Consider the following 19,800-nt stretch of genomic DNA (forward strand, 5'->3'; position numbering starts at 1 on the left):
ATTGTAGAGATGAGGTCTCGCCAAGTTGCCCGGGCGGGTCTCGAACCTGTGGGCTCAGGCCATCCACTCACCTCGGCCTCCCAAGGCGTGGGATTCACCGATCTTGCCCCCAGCGATGCTTTTTGTTTCCCTGATGAAAAAGTCCTTCAAGGGAAACATTTTGCTGGTATGGAAGAGGTGAAACAAAAAAAACAACAGAAGCTCCAGCACTTGGGGAGGCGGAGGTGAGAGGATTGCTTGAGCCCACGGGTTTGAGACCAGCCTGGGCAACTTGGCGAGACCTCATCTCTACATTAAATCAAAAACATTAGCCAAGGCTGGTAGCATGCACCTATAGTTACAGCTACTTGGAAGGCTGAGGCAGAAGGATCACCTGAGCCCAGCAGGTCGAGGCTGCGGTGGCCGTGAGCATGCCACTGCACTCCAGCCTGGGCGACAGAGTGAGACTCCCAACTGAAAACAAACAAACCAACAAAAAAACAGACGCACTTAGAGGCATCAAAATGAACAGGTTCAGAAACTGTTCTAAGCAGTGGAAAAAGAATCTCAATAGGTGTATTGCATCAAAGAGTACTTTGAAAGTGACTAAAGTTTAAACTTGTAAGAAATAAATACACGATTTTTTATAAATAAGATCTGAGGTTTTGGGGAGGTCTTTTCTCGGAGTTCTCTTGATGCTGTGTAAAGGGAGGGCTGCCCTGTGTGGGGTCATCTTGGTGTTGGAAATCGCACCGCCCTCCCAGGAGCCTCTGTTTCCCTGGCACAATCCCGCAAGCCTGCCCTGAGCCTGCCGCCTCCACCCCCCATCAGCTCCTCCTGCAGCGGTCCTCAGCACCGCCGTCAGGCCGAGCCACCACCACCTCCAGCCTGCCTGGTCCCCTGCTCCTGCGCTGGGACCCGCAGTCCTCGCGCACATGGAGTGGGGCCGTCAGACCATGTCGTGTCCTGCCTCCAGCCCTTCAGCACTTCCAGAGGCCGCCCGAGGCACCTGAGAAATTCCCAGCCCCAAGCCATCTCCTCTCCCAGCCCTGGATTTGCTTCCGCTTCCACGGGTTCTTTCTGTTCCGTGGAGACCCCACGTGGGTCCCCCTCTGAGAACTTGGTGTTTTCTGTTCCCTCTGCCAAAATGCCCTTCCCCAGACCTTCCTGCAGTTGGCTCCTGGCGCTGCAGGTCTCTGCTGCCATGCCACTTCCTCGGGGACGTCGTGGATCGCCCAGTAAGGTGGCCCTCTCTCTCTCCACCCCTCCCTGGACCCCAGGCGCCATCACAGCATCTTCCTTCACTTTCTTCACTCTCGGATGGCTTCCTTGGCGACGCCGGCATTGTCTCCCACCCTTGCTCCGTGAGAGCCGGGCCTCGCCTCCAGGCTCAGAGCTGTCTCCTGGCGTCTCCTAAAAGGCCTTCCCTTGAAGGACTTTTTGGGTGTCCAGCCCGTGACAGGTGTCCGACATGTTCAGTCAACGTGTGGAGCAGCGTCACATGCCTCCTCTAGACCGGCCACATCTGGAGTGGGGCGCACGCACTCCGTGGCAGGCAGGGAGAAACACCAGGACTTCGACTCACAACTTCTCTTTAAGTTTTTAAAGAATAGTGTAACATGTACATACGTGAGAGTATGCATAGCACACATCAGCAGATTTTTATCAGTGACACTGGAGCAGAATGGCCAGGAGCCGGCTATGGGAAGATCCAGGGAAGGGTATGCTGGGCAGAAGGAACAGAAAACACTAAGTGATGGTGTGAGTACCCAAGCACCCACCCACCCACTCCTTCAGAGACAGCTGCTGCATAAAGCATTCCTCAATAATCCTGGGCTTGTTTGTTTGGGTTTCTTTTGGCATGTTTTTAAACTTCACCTCAAGTGAATCCTACCATACATTCAACAGCGACTTGCTTTTTTCACATAATGTTTGTGACGTACACCATCTTTTTTTGTTTTCGAAAGGGAAAACAAGCTTCATTAGTATTGGATGCGTACACTGATACCAAGTACCTATGTGGAAATTATAGGTTTATAAGTGAACATCGATGGGCTGGGAGCACAGGATCCGACAAGTTGGGACACCCCGGCTGAGACCAGCAGGTGGCCAGGGCTGGACCCCGGGGGAGTCCCTGGGCTGTGTGCCCTGCCGTGCTGGGCTGACTTGCTGTCTCTCTGTGTCTCCCCTTCCAGTGGCTTCTCCTCGGTGGTAGCTCTGGGCGCGAGCATCATCTGTAACAAGATCCCAGGCCTGGCTCCCAGACAGCGGGCGATCTGCCAGAGCCGGCCCGACGCCATCATCGTCATAGGAGAAGGCTCGCAGATGGGCCTGGACGAGTGTCAGTTCCAGTTCCGCAATGGCCGCTGGAACTGCTCGGCGCTGGGGGAGCGCACCGTCTTTGGGAAGGAGCTCAAAGTGGGTATGTGCTCACCCAAACTGTCCAGGCTGTGAGAGGCAAGGATACCCACGGGAGCTCTCTGGGACCCCCCGCCTGTCCCATGCGAGAGTGCCCTCGCTATGGGGTCCTACAAATGCCCTGGTTTGAGTTCAGTTCTCCCGAGAAGGGTCGGGCCTCTGGTTTGAGTCCCTGCCACCCCAAGTGTTTGTTGGCAAAGTTGCAAACCTGCAACCAGGGGTCCATGTGCTAACCTGCTGATACAGCACTGATGTTGTGTTTTAAATTGAAGCCACAATTTTAAAATTAGTTGTTTCACCCCAAAATATGAATTTCTGGCTTCTTTTGAAAAGTGAGCCAATCTACCAATAGTTTACACGTGTGCCCACATGGTTGTAATGGACTGGAGCTGAGAACACAGCTCCCTTTCATTGAAGCCACAGTCCCCACCACTCCCTATTGCTGCTCCACCTGCACGGTCCTGCTACCTGATCTGCCTGATGGCTATGGGTGGGCTTTTGACTTTGCAATTCCTATTTTATGGGAGTGGTGTGTGCAGATGGGCATGCGTACACAGACACACACACACAGAATGCTGAGCCACACATTTGACTTCTGAAGCAATTATGACAAAAACCTTGAGGGGAGAGGGTGGGGAGAGTGATATCGGCTCCAGGAGGCCTTGGGCCGTGGGGAAGGCCGTGCAGTGTGTCTTCTCACTTGTGTGCCTCTACACTGGGAGGCCAGGAATGCTGCTGGCCCACTTCCACACCGTGAACTTCCTGAAAATCAGGTGACCTCCGCTTCTCGGTCTCTGGCCTGGGGTGGCCCACCCATCCCCAGGACGACTCAGAGCGCACCCTTGAGTTCTCGCTGTCCCTCCCTCCGGCGCCAGTCACTCCCGTGGGACACTGCAAAGCCCCCCCGAGTCCAGCCCCTTCTTATCCTCACGGCCGCCCCTCTGGTCACACTGCTGCCAGATCTGAGCTACCCAGCTGCCCCGGGCTCTCCCGCCCCCGTCTCCCTGCCGCCCCAGCCATCCCGTGGACCCTTGGGCACCCAGCAGGCAGGACTGTCCTTTTTCAGTGGAAATCACCTCCTGCCCTCCCCTGCCAGACACCCACGGGAGAGCGCCTCATAGCAGGATGAGGTGCCCCCGGCTGGGGCTGCCCTCTGCTGCCACCTGCGCTGTCTCCCCGCTTCCCGGGCTCCCTCAGCCTCGTCCTGTTTCCAAACGCACCCGCTGGGGCTGCTCCGAGGCCTGAGCACCCCCATCCCTCCTGCCTCAGCCCCCCCACAGCCATGTCCTCCGTCCATCGAGTCCCCCTGACCTCGGCACTCTGCCCACCCCATCCCACGCTCCTGGGCTGTCTGAAGCCATGCCTGCCGGTCTGGAGGGTGAGCTTCCCAAGGGCAGGGGCTCTGCTCCGTGTTCACCACCTCTCCTGGGAGAAAGGGCAGCCGCAGACCCACGCCGCGGCAGGTCTGGGTGTGTTCCCGTGTTCTGTAGGCAGCTTCTTGCACCTGCGCAGGGTGCCAGGCTCAGGGTGCACGGGCAGGTGGCCTCTCTTCCGCGGAGCCCCTTTCCAGGCACGCCTTTTCCGGGGTCACTGTTGTATCGATCTCACTCGGTCCCCTGCCCCTCTTCCTAACCCCGGGCTCATTTTCAGGGGGAAACTGAGACCTAGAGACAGGGTGGGACTGCCCCAGGGCATGCAGTGAGGGAAACCTCACTCCCGGAGGATGCCGGCATCTGTCCCGGGAGCCTTTTCTGGCTCATCACTGGTGGTTTTTCTGCTCCGACCTGCTTAGATGTTACACACACACACAGCCCATTCCTGCGACCCAGGCCTGGGCTCTTACAGTCTTTGGAACTTGTGGCTTTGCTGATCTATGAGATGTGACGGATGCGGAAACTGAGGCTCAGAGGGCCCGGCCCAGCGCCACCAAAAGTGGGTGGCAGTGCCCCCGGCACTGGGGCCTTCCAGCACCACCGTGCGGCCCGTGTGTGGCTGGCGCTGGAGCAGAGCCCTGGAGGACAGCAGGCAGGCAGCGGGGCAGAGGCCCAGAGCCCCTGCTGTCGAGCAGCCCTGACCACGATGGGAGAGCTGAGGCTGAGGAGGAGGAAACCCAGGGGCCGGCGCACACCAGGCGGGAGCAGAGGCCAGGGGCAAGCGGCGTGCCAGTGGACTGGGCCCGTGGGGGTGGCAGCTAGAACTCCAGCCCGAGAACTCCGTGGGCCGGGGTGCCAGGGCACCTGGTTGGCAGGACCGGAAGGGAGAGGGAACAGGGCCAGGGGGTGTGTGGAGTCAGTCTCAGAGTCTGAATGTCTGGGTGATGGGAGCTGATGGGGAGTCCCGCACGTGGGCTTGGCTGCCCACGGATGGGTCGAACCTGTGAAATTGCTGCTGGGTGATGGTTTTCGACCCCCACGTGGCCACATCACAGGACTCAACCTCTTATGAATCCTGTAGGTTGGGTACAGATTCATTCATTCCTACGTCGTTGGCCAGATCCATTCATGAACTTGCCCAGTCGTTCTTGGGTGCCCACGTCGGCTTGGGGCTGCTTCTCCCAAGGGTGTGGCCAGGGAGGGCCCTGGATTTCCGAGGGAGGTGAGCTACAAGCGTGCCTGGGGGAAGAGCATGCCAGGCAGCGGGAACAGTGGGCACAAAGGCCCTGAGACAGGAACACGCTTGGAGGCTGATGTGTCTGGAGCACTGCAAGGGAGGGGGAAGAGGTAGGCTCAGGGAGCCAGGGCTCGACAGTGTGGATGCGAGAAATGGAAGCCCCATTCAAGCCACCTCATGCTCAAGGGGAATTCACGTGTGCCCAAAGAACCGGGGGGCCGGGGGTGGTGCTGGCTTTCAGAACAGACTGGCCAGACGCAGTGTTGGCTCCCAGCAGCCCAGCGCCACCTCTTGGGGCGGCAGGACGGCCGTTGTAGCTCCAGCACCCCAACTTCCGGGTTCAAGTCCCGCCAGAAGGATCCCTGGCTTTTCTCTGGCAGCACCTGCAAAAGCCCTAAGGTTCACTCCGATTGGGCCAGCCGACTGACGGGTTGGGTGTCCATTCCAGACCATTCACAGTGGCCAAGGGCAACAGAGCTCTTGCGGCCAGGCCTGGGAGCAGAATGGCTCACGAGCGTACTCGTCTGCCAGGCTGCCAGAACAAAGCACCACAGACCGGGTGGCTGAAGCCATGGAAATGTATTCCTCACAGTTGCAGAGGCGGGACCCCTGAGATCCAGGTGTCAGCAGGGTTGGTTGCTTCGAGGCCTCTCTCCCCAGACTGCCTCCAGCTGCCTTGTCACTGTGTCCTCACGTGGCCTTCCCCGGGTGCCCATCGTGTCTCGGGTTTCCTCTTTGATGAGGACTCAAGTCCCATAGGCCTAGGGCCCACAGTAATAGTCACTTTCTAACTTAATTCCTTCGTTCACATTCCTACCGCTAAGTGCAGTCACATTCTGAGGTGCTGGGGGTTAGGGCTTCACCATATGGATTTTAGCGGGGGTGTCACTCGGTCCATAGCTGCGAGCAACCAGAGAGCAGTGTGGGCTAAGCTTTCGGGAGAGGCATAGGGGATGTGGGGGGTGCCCAGAGGCGAGACCTCGAGATGGAGGGAGTGGTCTGGACGGCGGAGATGGCCCTCAGTCTGGGTCTAGAAGGGTGGAAAGAAACTCCTTCGTCAGCGAAGAGGATCTCAGGCAGAGGGCACAACCAGGCAAAGTCGGAGACACGTGTGCGCTGAGGGGGTGGGGGAGAGGGCACTGCTGCCTCAGGGGATGGGGGCGAGGTGGCATGCCGGCTGTCAAAAACCTTGAGTCCCAGGGATGATCTGAGTGGGGTGCATGTCCCTTATCTGTTTGATCAACTGCTACTCAGGCCCAGCGTGACCTTGGCACCTAGTATGTCTCTCACCTCCTTCTAGGCTTCTCTTTTTCTTGAATAATAAGTGAACCCTCTCGAATTCACTGCCCACAGCAACTAGAAAACTTGCCATTCACCCCAGGGGGCTTGTGTCTCCCTCCCAAGCCAAGCTTTCTCTCTCCTGAATCTTGGGTTTGCCGTCTCTTGTTTGTTTATGTTTAATGTCTCATGTAGAGCTATTTCCCCAAAGTCAATCATTTTGTTTCCATTGTACTGTGAGGGTGCCACGTTCCTCTCCTGCTAGGCCAGCAGCGTTGCTCCAACTCGGGGATTGACCAGCTGCATTTTTGCCTGGTGAATTGTGTGTAAAACGCCATCTCCCTGTCATCTCAACGTGCATTTCTCTGAGAAAGGGTGGGCTTGGAAACTCTGCCTGTGTCCACTGGCTATGCATGTTTGCTCTGCTGTGAGCTGCCTCCGCGTGCCTTTTGCCGGCTTTTCTGTCGGGCTGTGACTGTCCCATCAGGCTTGGCCACCGGGGTTGTACTGGAGTCAGAGTCAGAGTGCCAGGGACCCGTGGCTGGGTCAGGCAGTGCTTCGGGGTCCTTGCTCCCAGGTGGCGTCACACTCTCCTACCTTCGTCTGGTCACGAAGGCTCGATACGAGCCTGGAGCTGAGACAGCCCTTTCTCGTCCTGCACCTCACTGGGTCCTCATCACCCACTTTGTCTCCCCTCTGGGGGACGGGCTCAGACCAGAGCTGCGTGGCTGTTTCTGGCAGGGTAGGACAGGCAGTGCGTTTCCTGTCACTGGAGGGATCCTTCTGTTTGTGGGAACCTGCCAGATTTGACAGTCCCAAGGCTCCCATGTCTGTGAGAACCCCTGGTCTTGTTGCGGGCTGTGGGGTAGCCTCGCGAGCCCCAGAACTGGAGTCACTCGGCCAGTTTCCCTCCTGGCTTCACCCCTGTGTTGCTGAGGCCTCTGAGTAAGTCCTTCTTCTCCTTGTCTGCGGGGTGGGTGCGGCCCTCAGCCCACCTTGCTGGGCCCCAGTGGCATTGTATGAGATGGGATGTAACACCCTGGCACGTGTCGGGCTGGGGTCATCAGAGGACATCCCTTCCCCCTTTCAGGAGGCCAGTGTGCCCCTGTTAAATGAACACAGGCTCAGAGATTCGGGGGTACGGTCTCTAGATGGTGTTCCTGGAGCCCAGAAGCTATTGGTCCAGTAACTAACCTGAACTCACCGTTTTGACTCTGTCTCCAAAATATGCCCCCAAGCATGCCCACTTCTCACCACTTCCGCCACCCTCCGCGGGCTCAAGCATCCATCTTCAGGAAGTCGTTGCCTGGACAACCGCATCCGCCTTCAAAGGCGCCAGTCCCCCCTCTCTGGGCCCCTGGTCCACACAGCCATCCAGCACAGCATCTTCCCGTGTCCCTCCAAGCATGGCGTCCGCGGCGCCACACCCCACGGCGGCTTCCCGTTGCTCACCTCCTGCTCCTTGTGCGCCGCCGCTAAAGCCCTTCCCGCCTCGGGGTCTTGACCCGCACTGCTCCTGCTGCCTGGACGCCCTGCCCCAGATGGCAGCTTGCCTTGCCCCCCCACCCTTCCACTCTCTGCTCCCCGTCACCCGCTCAGGGAAGGCTCCGTCGCCCACCTCGCCAGCGCAGGCCGCCGGTCCCCACCGCCCCTCACCTGCCGCGTTTGTCTTCGCATCACTTTGCAGCTCCAGTACGTGTTCTCTCTTCTTGGCTCACTTGCTGTGTGACGGTTTCACCCCAAAGCTTCCGGCTTGGTCACTTATGAGCTGTGGACTTGATCAAGTGGGAGTGACCATGGCACCGACCTCGTGGGCGGTGGAAGGACAGGATACTTCCTGTACTCAGAATCGTACCTGGCGCCTCAACGTGCTCCGTAAATCGTCGTGGTGTTATTACTGTCTGTCTCTCTGGCCAGAAGGAAGCTCTGTGAGGAAGCAGAGGCCGCTGACACAGTGCCTGGCACATGGAAGGCCCAGTCCTCACAGGTGGGCTCAGTGAATGTAGGGACGCCACAGAAACTGGAGCAGACCCCTGCTGCAGCTCCTTTCTGGAGCAGGGGCTGGACAAAAGGGCACATGGGAGAAGCAGCTGAGCCATGGAAGGCAGTCTGCTTTCTCCCACACGATGCAGGTCTCTACTCAAGGGCCACCTCTTCCAGGAAGTCTTCCTAATCATCCCACCCGAGACAGTCCCACCCCCAGCCAGGCATCCTGTCTTTAGAGCCCTTACCTCTTTCGGAAGTGACTTTGCTGACTCTGCAAGACCCTGTCCAACGTTCCTCTTCTCCCTCACCGTGAGGTTCCTGGGAGCCTGGACCCCCAGCACCTGGCCAGGCCTGGCACGTAGTGGGTCCTCAGGGAACACGTGAAGAGGTGTATGACCCCTGGGTACATCAGCTTCTTTTCACTTTATGTGTACCCGGGGGCGCCGAGCCCTGAGAACAAGCCTGGTCCTGTCTGTCTTCTGAACACCGGGTCTGGAGAGCACTCACACGCCGCAAGCGCTCCATTTTCTCGTGTGTGTGTACACCCCGGAAGTGGGAAAGCCAGGTCTGTTTTAGCCTGGCCTTCCCACTTGCCAAAATCTTCTTGAAGGTTGACACGGTCCACTCTTCTGGGGGCTCTCCCTCCCACCTGTGCATTGGCTTCCGGTGGGATGAAAGTGTCCACTAGGTCAAGGCCCGGGAAGCCACGCTGACGCGTAACTCGAGAGGAGCTGTGCCCAGGGTCTGCTCGGCGGGGCGTTCGTTCCCGCCCCCACCCCACCTTCGCGGCCCGCTGGCCGGGGGAAAGAGATGTCCATGGATGAAAAATGGGGGAACTTAGCATGCTCTACCCCCTGCTCCAGGAGCGTCAGAGGGCCCACCAGCCTAGGAAAGGCCCTGAAAAGTCCCGCAGGCAAGAAAATAGCTTGAGCAAGCTTCCCCTGGGGGGGCCACTCTTCCAAGCTGGGACTCACTGTCCTGTGGAGCTGCTCCTCAGGGGTCCCCACACTGGGAGACGCTGCCCTGGAGAGCCCCCCGGATTGACTTGCACTCGGTGTGTGGTTTTAGACCCACTTGGAAGGCCCCGCCAAGTGGGTCCACTCACTCCTGACTTGGATATCTCCCCCCATGGGGACAGAAGAGGCACTTCCTAGCTCTGACTTCGACCCAGACGGTGAGCTCTGTTCCTGTCAACCTTACCCTCGGAAGTCCCTCTAACCCTGCCTAAAACTCAGAATGCCTGGGCTTCCCTACAAATACAGGAAAACACTCATGGGCAGGCAGAAAGTATATACAGGAAAGTACTGCATAAAACGAAGGGTACATATCCAAAATAGAAGCACGTAGTGTTGACATTTATTTTTTCCTGGTGCACTGGCGAAGTTTATGCATGCCAAATGCTCACGGATGAGACCCACTCGCCACCGTGTGTCGACCCACGTCTCCACTTCCCCATCCCGCAGATACTGACTAGAATCCCTTCAGGGTCTGCTGGTACACGGGCTCTGCCCAGAGCACTCGCTGATTGGTGGGGACAAAGGGAAGTCGAGGCTGGAAAGTGCCCGAGGGCTCTGGTACAAGAGGAAGAGGAGAGGCAGTGGGAGGATGGGCACAGAAGCGGCCTGCAGGGGTCTACCCCGGAGGGGAAGGGGCGGGGTGGCCGGAAGGGCTTGGTGACCGGGCCCAGGCAGGAGCCCCGGAATCCAGAGTGGCTTGGCACAGCACCAGGGACGCCAGGGTGGGGGGTAGGGAGGGCAGGAGAGGCTGAGGAACGAGGTGGGGCCCAGCACGCCCACAGGGGCTGATACCGGACTCAGGGGGCTTGCCTGGGGAGGCAGTTGTTGGAGGGACTTGATCGGGGGAGGGGCAGGATCTAGGGCGATCATCCAGTTCTTTGCACGCGTGGACCTTTGCTCTGTCTCCAGCGTTGCCATCGACAAAGAAGGGGTGATTTCCCAACAAGCGCTCCCAGAACGCTGCATTCTTTTCCACCTGCTCACGACCGGTTTGGTGCCTCCGGCCGGAATTTTTCCAGGGATGGGCGCGAGTGGCCTAGGCTTCAGCCCTGGTGTCCACCCTCCTCTGTCTACAGACCAGGAAGCTCTGATCCGCTTCTGGGCTTCTGCTTCTGTCGAATCTGTCGCCCCCTTCTCCCGGGCAGTCACTCAAGCAACTCCCTCCTCTGGCTGGCTCAGGCTCAGGCTCAGGGTCCGGGCCTGGGGATCCACACGCCTCACAAAAGGGGCTCCATCTTTCCGCCGGCCGCGGGCTGGGGGCGTGGTGTGCGCGTCTGGTGAGCTCACGAATGCTGGAAAGGATGGATTTGAAGACCGTTCCAGTGAGAGAGACAGAGGCGAGGGCGGGCCGGCTCCACTTTCTCGCTGCCATTTCTTAACAATGCGCCATCTTGCCTAAGCAAAAGACCTATTCTTCCCTATTCTTGCTTAGAACGCAGTTAACAAAGGACTTTTTGTCTCGTTTGCATTTTTTTTGCAAGCCTCAGTTCATCCTGGGTTTTAGCTCTCCTGACACTATTCTTTGAGATGAGTCTTTTGTTATAACGTTCTCTTTCCAGCTTTCATATGGTAGACAGACAGACACAGACACACACACACACACACACACACACACACACACTCTCTCTCTCTCTCTCTCTCTCTCTCTCTCACTCATTTGCCTTCACACGCACATTTATTCATTCATTCAACTGTTGAGGCTTCGCAGATAAATAGTCCAGGTCCCCACAACCCCGTGGGGAAGAGTCAGGTCATTCGGTTCAATACACAATAAGGATGCACGAGGTACTGGGCCATGGTGCAGGGAGGGGATATCTGGGAGGCACCCCGGAGGAAGGGGCCTGGGAGCTGCAGCTGGAGGGATGTGTGCTAACCAGTAATGCCCGTGATGAGAGCTACTGGTTATTGATCCCTCACCAGGCGTGGACCAAGCCTGTCGTGCAATCGCTTTGTTTAATCCTCTCAGCAACCACAGCAGGCAGATATTTTATTTATTTTCCCACTTTACAAGTGAGGAAACAGGCTTCGGGAGACGAATGAACTTACCCAAGATCCCACCACTGGGAAGAGGAGCCAGGACGTGAACACAGGTTTATCAGCATCCAGGACCCAGCTTTGAAACCACCTGGGCTGCAGTCACTCCTGTTCAGCAGGCAGGTGGGACAGGAAGGGCATTTCCAGGTCATGGGAACAGCATGTCCACAGGCATGAAGGCGGGAAGGGGCAGGTGGTGGCCGTTGCGGACGGTCAGCAGTGTGCTCTGGCCTTGCTTGGTGCGAAGAGAGACCCTGGGACGGAGAGAAGGGCGGAGGCTGGGGGTTTGCACACTTCATCTCGTTTCCATCACGATGGGCCTGCCACCTCACCAGGCTCAGCCCCAACACAGCTCCCTGCACCCCCGGATTTTCCGGGTGTTCACGGAGAGACTCCCTAGTTCCTCTGCCCGAAGACAGCCACACATGGCATGCTGAGCCCAGAGGGGCTGTGAACTGCCCTGCCACGGGGCTGGCAAGAGCAGCCTTTTTCCATCTGTATGTTTTCCAAATCATCATATATTTCAGCTTGTGTCACTGCAGATTGCTTGCTCTCTGACCCATTGGCTTTAAATAGCAAAAGCAAAAAAAAAAAATACAATGCACTTTGTGGTTTCCAGTAAGATACCGTAAATACACCCTGATAATATTCCGGTGCAAACCATTTTCAGTGGCTGCCCAGGGCGGTGGAATGGAACCTTTTGGGCAGGCTGGGACAGCAGTTTATTTCCTCTGCAGCCGCCAGGATCGTTATGGGGCTGGAACCACAGAGGGCGTTGCTGGGCTCCCCGTTTTCACCTCAGTGATCACACCATTCTCTCTCAAGCACTTTCTGGGCACTCTTGGCGCTTTTCACAGCAACTTGGCAGTGCCTGGGGGTTCCCGTTTCACAGATGGGGAAGCTGAGACTGCAGGAGACAGAGCCCTTGCTCAGGGCCGACCAGCTCCATAAGCGGCCGAGAGGAGGGACTAGCGAGCTCCCTCTTCTCTGCGTTCCCAGCAGAAGTCACCTGGGATATCCCAAGAAGGTGGTTCCCAAGGCTCGTGGATGGAGGCTTCACCTGGATAGGTAGATGGTGAGCGAGTGAGGGAAGGCGTGGTGGAGGTGAGGGTGGGAGCCCCGCACGGGGAACCAGGAGACCCTGGTCTTGCTGAGTCACGGGTGGCCTCGGGTAAGTCTCACATCGTCCTCGAACCCCCCACTCGAGGAGGAGCATTTGGGCGTTTTGTCTGTGGCGCTGGGAGTCTGTTCTCGGATTCCAGGGAGAGGAGGAGCCTCTGCCCGGGGCAGGATGGGGGGGCCAGCCAGACCCACCACTGCCCGTCTCCATAGCCTCGCCTCTTCCTGTGCCCCCCAGCTTCCCTGCTCTCATTCCTGGCTGGCCGCATCATGTCAGGGTTGTCACTCGAGCGTCCCTCAGCCTGAAGCTGCCTCTTCCCCTGGAGGCTTCATGGCCGCCCAGCTCCGGGCACCACCCCATCACTGCCCCATCTCACCCTACTCAGAGTCCTCAGCTGCCACTGAGTGACTTGGTCTGGCTCCCTGTCCCCCGTGAAGGCAAGGCCACGTCTGAACTCCTCATCTCAGTTTTCCCAGCTCCTCGTGCGGTGCCTGGCCCATAGCAGGTGGTCGAAAATATCTGTGGAGTGGAGGAACAGATGACTTGGTCAAGGAGGCGGAGGGGAGGGCAGAGCTTGATGGAGCCTCTTCCTCTGCCCCTGGGCAGAAGGACGAGGCAGGTGCTGCAGGGAAGGTGTCCCCATAGCCAGAGAGAGGGTGAATCTGTTCCTGGAAGGGGACGGTCAGCGGTGGCCAAGGCCGGCGTCCACTCATGGCCTCTGTGTGGAAGATCTGGGCAAAAGCGCAGGTTGTGAGACCACAGGACTGGAGTAAGCACAATTGCCTGAGGGCAGGATGCTGCGTTGGACTCTGGAGCCGGGCTGGCTGGGCGTAAAGCCTTGTAGGGGACATCGTGCTCTGGGTCTCAATTTCCACATCTGTCAAATGGACATAGCAATGGTCCACACCTCATAGGGAACTCTTTACATGGAAGTCTTGATTGATTTTCACGGCCACTTGGCAGTGCCGGAATTAAGCGGGGTCTACATTGAGTGCTCAGAAGAGGACCAGGCAGGCAGGCTCGGTGGCTCAGCCTGTAATCCCAGCGCTTTGGGAGGCTGAGGCGAGAGGATTGCCTGAGCCCGCGGGTTCGAGACCCGCCTGGGCAACTTGGCAAGACCTCATCTCTACAGTAAATCAAAAATTAGCCGGGCGTGGTAGCGCACGCCTGTAGTTCTAACTACTTGGAAGGCTGAGGCGGAAGGATCGCCAGAGCCCAGCAAGTCGAGGCTGCGGTGGCCGTAAGCATGCCACTGCACTCTAGTCTGAGTGACGGAGTGAGACTCCAACTCAAAAAAAAAAAAAAAGAAGAAGAGAACCAGGCAAATGGGAAGCATTTTCTGAGTCTGCCACGCTTCTCAGGAGCTGCATGCCTTTGGGCATATCAGCTGTACTTTGGCAGTCATGAAACAGGCATCATCGAGTCACCCTCGCACATGTCTTGTAGAAGACAGGTGAGATCTGGGATATGACCCAACTGCAGGAGCTTCCCCAGGCTGCTGAGAGGGGCTACTCTCAGAGCAGTGAGCATGGCCAGGGTCCAAGGGAATCCTCCAAAGTGGTTGGGGACACCTGTGGCCCCCAGGTTTGCATCCTGGTTCTTCCTGGGCAAGTCGCCTCGCCTCTCTGCGCCTCAGTTTCCCCATCCCACCTGGGGTGGGACAAAGAGGCACCATGGACAGAGTTGGACAGTGCCTCTCATCCTGCAGGCCTAAGGTTTTGAGATTCTGGGTCCTTTTTTACTTTCTTCCGACCATACAACCCTGTTCTCTGCTTGGCAAACTCTCCGACTGGAATGGGCCTGAAAAATTACTTATGGATAAGTCTTACTGATAATAACGGAAGGCCATCTCCGGACAGGGCTAAGTTAAGTGCACTTGGCAAGAGTTGATGCCTCGAGCCAGAGGAATCTCTCTTGACTGTGGAGTTGCCACGCACTCCTGGGCCAGGGAAGGAGAGGGTGGGCCTGAGGAAGCACACCACCCTGCTTGGTGGGTGACTGGTTCTGGTCAGTTTCCAGGCAAGTGACCTCAGCCAGTCACTTGAATTCTCAGAGCCTTCGTTTCCTCGGTCGTAAAATCATGGAGAACGGTAGCCGTCACCGGAGTCGCTGCCAATCAGCACGGAGAGCCAAGAGTGGGTCTGGCACACAGTAGGTGCCCGACAAACGTCACCTGCTCTCCACCCTCTTCCACTCCCCTGAACAAAAACACCCCCAGTGAGCTGTGTGCTGCTGCCCCGGGGCAGTCTTGTCTTGCCGAGTGGGCGGGGAGATGGGATCTGGGGGGTCTCAAGCTCCGTGCCCGCCTCGCCAGACCCTCTCAGAGCCTCCGCTTCCTCATTGGCAACATGGGGTTGTGGTTACCACCTCCCTTCAGGAGGTATGTTCTTAAGTGACAGGTGAGCGTCTTCTCAAGTGCTTAGCGTGGAGCCGAGCAGACGAGAGCACTCAGGAAAGATCCTGTGGTTAAATAAGGAAAAGAAGGGGAAACAGACCGTGTGGTTGTTGGCCGCTGTTTGGGGCTTGCTTTCATTCACCCCACAGATACTGACTGAGTCCCTACTGTGAGCCCGGCCCCGAGGTCACAGCAAGGAACACGGCAGAGTGCTTGCCTTCAAGATCATACTCTAGCTGGTGTTGCAGAGTGGAGTAGGGCTGGTGCAGAGAACAGACAATAAACCGGTCTAAGATGTCAGGGAGTCCGGGTCCCTCTCTGTACCTCCCAACAGTGCCTCCAGTTCCATCACTTATACGAATTATCACACGACCCTTTATTGAAGCACCTGCTAGGTGCTGGGCCGTGTCTACTTCCTACGGGGTAGGTGCTAACAGCGCTGAGGAAATAGAGGCTCAGAGCAGTTAAACGACACGCCCAAGGTCACGCGGCTCCTGGCAGGGTTGAGGTTGAGACTCAGGCCTGTCAGGTCCCTTGCACATTTTGGAGGGGACTAGAGTGGTGGGAGCCAGACAGACACGACCCCGTGGCCTTGTGAACAGGAAGTCTGGCTGGGCAGACGGACACCTGAGCAGCCTCACGCACCTGCCTCTGCCTGGGGCTGTCTTGTCCTTCAGGACATCGTGCCTGCGACTCACATTGTCGGTAATAGTAACACCAACAGTGGCTGAAGTTTACTGAGCACTTGCTGCCTGCCGGTCACTAAACTCAGCACCAGCCCTGCTTCTGGGATCCACTTCACTCAGATGCGTAGGGGCTGTTACTGTACCCATTTCACAGAGGAAGCAACACAGACTCACAAAGGCTAGCGGGCGTGATGCTAGTTATGCGTCGCGGGTGCCCAGGGCAGTTTCTTCAGTGGTCAGTGAGAGGTGGGGTGAGATTGAACGGTCTCAGCCTAGTGGGAGTGGACAAAGCCGACATCAGAGTGCACAGCGAGGGCCCGCAGTGGCTTTGTCATCCCGAAGGACTTCACCAGCCGGAATCTGGGTGCCCGAGAGCTCTGAAACCAAAATGACCGTCCCTCATTTCTTCGTGACTCCTCCACGGCGCCTTTGTGTCTCAGGGGCCGAGCGCCGAGAGGACCAGTGTGGCAGGGAGGGGAAGGCCACGGTGCTCCGTGAGACTTCTCCTGGGTCAGGGGCCACCAGGAAGAACTCGGGGGGGTTGAATGCGTGGCAGGTGCCGCCGCCCCTCCCCCCCGGGGGTGAGGTGAGATTCAGCGATGGGGGGGGCTGGAAACAGGTCTGTAGTGAGTTAGGCCTGCCGTAGGACAGCAGAGCAGGGCGACACAGAATAACTCCCGTATTGGGCTGGCAGCCCCTCCCCCAGGAAGGAGCTGGTGAGAAGGGCAGGCTCCCTGCCCCCTCCTCGACTTGCACGCTTCATTCTTGGCATGAGAAAGGGGGCACAGTCTCCTCGCCACGGCTGGAGCCTGCCAGGGGGCCTGCCCACCGCAGCTGGGATGTGAGTGATCCCTGGGGACCGTGCTTGGTGTACCTGGGGCGGCCAGGGGCCAGATCGACAACTCAGGTCTGCTGTCCACCACGGGGTGTCCTGGGCCAGTCAGACCTTTCTCTTGGCCTCCGTGGATTCAGTCGTCAATGGAGATCTATGGAGACCTCTATTCCTTGTCCCTCTTGTAAGGAACTGTCACTACTGCCATCAATAAACAATGTAATAGCTGCAGCATCGGGGGCCAATTTCTCATGCTAAGAACTATGCTAATTCTTTACCATGGCCGGTTTCTTCGAGTGCCTTCAGCCACAGCCACGCAGGTAAAATGGTACTGTTATCACCCCGTTTCCTAGCAGAGGAACTGGAGCACGGAGAGGTTAGGCGACTCCACCGAGGGCACGCAGCTGGATAGTGAAGGAACAGATTTCTCCCCTGGCCTCCATCTGATTGTCTTTTCTCTGATGTCCTTGAAGGTCTGAGCCTATGTTGCCTGTCTCCCCTCGTGTTGAAGTTTCTTGTGCATTTGATTCTCTGGAGTATGAGGTGGTGCCCTGGATTGGGGGTGGGGGAGGCACTTTCCCTTTGCTTTTCTAGGGTTCTTGGGAATCATGGGACTGGGTGAGGCTCCTCACTTGCCCTAGAGCCCTGGGAGCATGGAGGGGGCTGAATCTAAGCCGCGTGCAAAGGCAGGAAGCGGCTGCCATTGCCAGGCGATCCGGACTCCCCTCACCCCTACCCCTGCCCTCCCACCCCCTGCCTGGCTGAGAGGCCTGCTCGCTTGGTGTCTCGTTTTGCCGAAGAGGTGGCAGGGGAGTGTCTGTCTCTTCTGATGTCCTGCCTTAGTGGGACTTAAGGCCTGGTCTCCTGTCCACTCCTGGCCTCCGTGTGAAAGCTCGGTCCTTGGCAAGCCAGCAGCCGCCTTCTGTTCCCACCCGCCCTGCTGTTCCCTTTGTCTTCAGCCGCTTGCCTTGACAGATGCCCTTGCCCTGCTGTGCCCAGCCCAGCGTCTGATCCGTGGACACGGCATGTCCTGCCTTCATGTAGCAAAAGTGTGCTGGGCACTATGCTGGTCCAGAAGTGGAGCTTGTGTGGGTGCCCTGGTGGCTCCCCACCGGCCCCGCTGCCCTGTGCCCGGCTCTTGGACGGGCACACATTCCTCAGAGATGTTTTCTAATGCCAAGGGAATGGTAAGGGCGGACAGCTGGGAGCCCAGGAGGTGCGCCAAGCATGCCCTTCCCTGCCCCAAAGCCGAGGTGCCCTCCCCGGAGTCACCCTACTCACAGGGCCCTCTGCTCTGCAGCACCCGGCAGGTCCGCACCAGTCATCTCCACGTTTCGTAAACCTGGAGACAGAGTCTCTGAGGGGAGAAGGAGCACACCCCAGTTGGCGTGCAGCAGAGCTGGGATGTGAGGCCAAGGGTTCTGGCTCCCGAGGCCCTGGGTGGCAGGGACACTGCGGGTGGGCTGGCGCAGAACACCCCGGCAGAGCCAGCCTCAGCACAGGGCAGCCGTCCCCTTGGGCGGGTGGGCAGGCCTACGTCCTGCGGCGGGCAGAGCGGCGGTGGGGCGGGGGACAGGTCCTTGTGTCTTAGCAGCCTGGGGAGGAGGCCAAGAGGCAGGTGAGGAGGCGGGTGGGGAAAGGAGCTCCCTGCGTCTGGGTCGGGGCGACCCGGGGCTCGGAGCCACTGGGAGGCCGCCTCCCTGCCTCCTCCCGCTCGGTGTGGGCCGCCTCCGTCCCCTCGGCCGGCAGCACGCTCCCGGTCCCGCTTCCCTGCTCTGGGCTCCGGGGCTGCTTTCTTCCAGGTGGCTTCGCTGCAACTCACCAGGCTCCGAGAGCAAACTTAGCCAGTGCTTGCTCGGGGCTCAGGGCATGCGCGGGCCTTCCCACAGACGGCCTCCGTCTTCGCCCTGGAAAGAAGACCCTGCTCTTGAACTCAGGCTGCAGGGGGGAGGCTGAGGCCCAGTGAGGCCAAGAGGCTGGGTGGCACAGGCCCAGATCGCTCCCTGCCAGCGTTCTCCCTCCTGCACCCCAGTTCCTCAGGGCCCTCCCACCCACACTGGAGAGGCTCCCAGTGTCGCGAGAGGGCCAGAGAAGAAGGAAGGGGACAGACGTCTGAAACACCAGCCATGGCTGGACTGGGTGGCTCAGCCTGCAGTCCCAGCCCTTTGGGAGGCTGAGGCAAGTGGATTGCCTGAGCCCGCGGGTCCGGGACCAGCCCGGGCAACTTGGTGAGACCTCGTCTCTACAATGCATAAACTTAAAAAAAATTGGCCAGGCGTGGGAAGCACAAAAGTGCCTGTAGTTCTGGCTACTTGGAAGGTTGACGTGGAAGGATCTCCAGAGCCCAGCAGGTCGACGCTGGGGTGGCCGTGAGCGTGCCACTGCCCTCCAGCCCGGGCTCCAGAGTGAGACTCCGACTCAGAAAATAAAATAAAATCCCAGCCACGATGGTGGCTGTGAGAACAAGAGCTGCGGTGTCAGGCAGGTGCCACGAGCAAGGCGGGGGCCGAGGGCGCTCCATGGACATACTCCTCGTGTCCTGCCTCACTGCCACGAGCAGGGTGCTGTCACGAAATCCCACTTCACAACCGAGGAGCCGGAGGCGCCCGGAGGGAGAGTCACAGAGCCGGGGATTGCTCTTCCCGGGGTTGGAACCCAAGCCTTCTGGCTCGGAGCCAGTGCGCTCTGTAGCTGGCAAAGATGCGGTGCGCGGTGCTGTGAGCGCGTTGCACGAGCAGGGGGCACAGGGTGGGCCGAGGGTGATCGTGGGCTGGAGGGGTCCCCCGCACTGGCCTTCCAGAGCCCGGGCGGCCGACCAAGGTTTTGGAGGCCGGTGGGAGTGTGCGTCACGGCGGGTGTTTGGGTCGCCCCCAGGAGGGGCCTGTGTTGTCTTAGCGCCCGCGGAGCGCAGCCTCCCCCTGGCCGGGCCGGGCTCCCAACAGGCTCTTCTCTCCCCCCCAGGGAGCCGGGAGGCCGCGTTCACCTACGCCATCATCGCCGCCGGCGTGGCCCACGCCATCACGGCGGCCTGCACCCAGGGCAACCTGAGCGACTGCGGCTGCGACAGGGAGAAGCAAGGCCAGTACCACCGGGACGAGGGCTGGAAGTGGGGTGGCTGCTCTGCCGACATCCGCTACGGCATCGGCTTCGCCAAGGTCTTTGTGGATGCCCGGGAGATCAAGCAGAATGCCCGCACTCTCATGAACTTGCACAATAACGAGGCAGGCCGAAAGGTATGCAGCCAGGGAGGGTGGCCACCGCGCCGCCGAGACCCGCGGGCAGCCCGGGGAGCTCTGGCGCGCGCAGGGCCCCGGGGCTCTGCGTCCGCCCGCGCTGCGCTCCACTCTGGCCTCTGCCTGCTGCTGGTCAGGCGGGGGGCTCCAAGCGGTCCGTTCCTGGAGGGCTGGGGTGCGTCTGAGCTGGGTGTGGCCCAGCGGGGCGGAAGG

The 19,800-nt window shown here is 58.9% G+C and overlaps 1 protein-coding gene across 1 annotated transcript in view; it reads left to right on the plus strand.

The window, feature by feature from the left end:
- Positions 1 to 2,046: 2,046 nt before the first annotated feature.
- WNT7A (Wnt family member 7A) overlaps positions 2,047 to 19,800 on the plus strand; it is a gene marked incomplete at its 5' end in the record, with an annotated part of 50,758 nt that continues 33,004 nt past the window's right edge. The window contains 2 exon segments of the mRNA XM_021707439.1: positions 2,047 to 2,401; positions 19,316 to 19,587. Coding sequence (XP_021563114.1) covers positions 2,047 to 2,401; positions 19,316 to 19,587 — 627 coding nt within the window.

This window comes from Carlito syrichta, unplaced genomic scaffold, assembly GCF_000164805.1.
Source record: "Carlito syrichta isolate Samal-C Ts95f unplaced genomic scaffold, Tarsius_syrichta-2.0.1 Scaffold117959, whole genome shotgun sequence".
Taxonomy (NCBI): domain Eukaryota; kingdom Metazoa; phylum Chordata; class Mammalia; order Primates; family Tarsiidae; genus Carlito; species Carlito syrichta.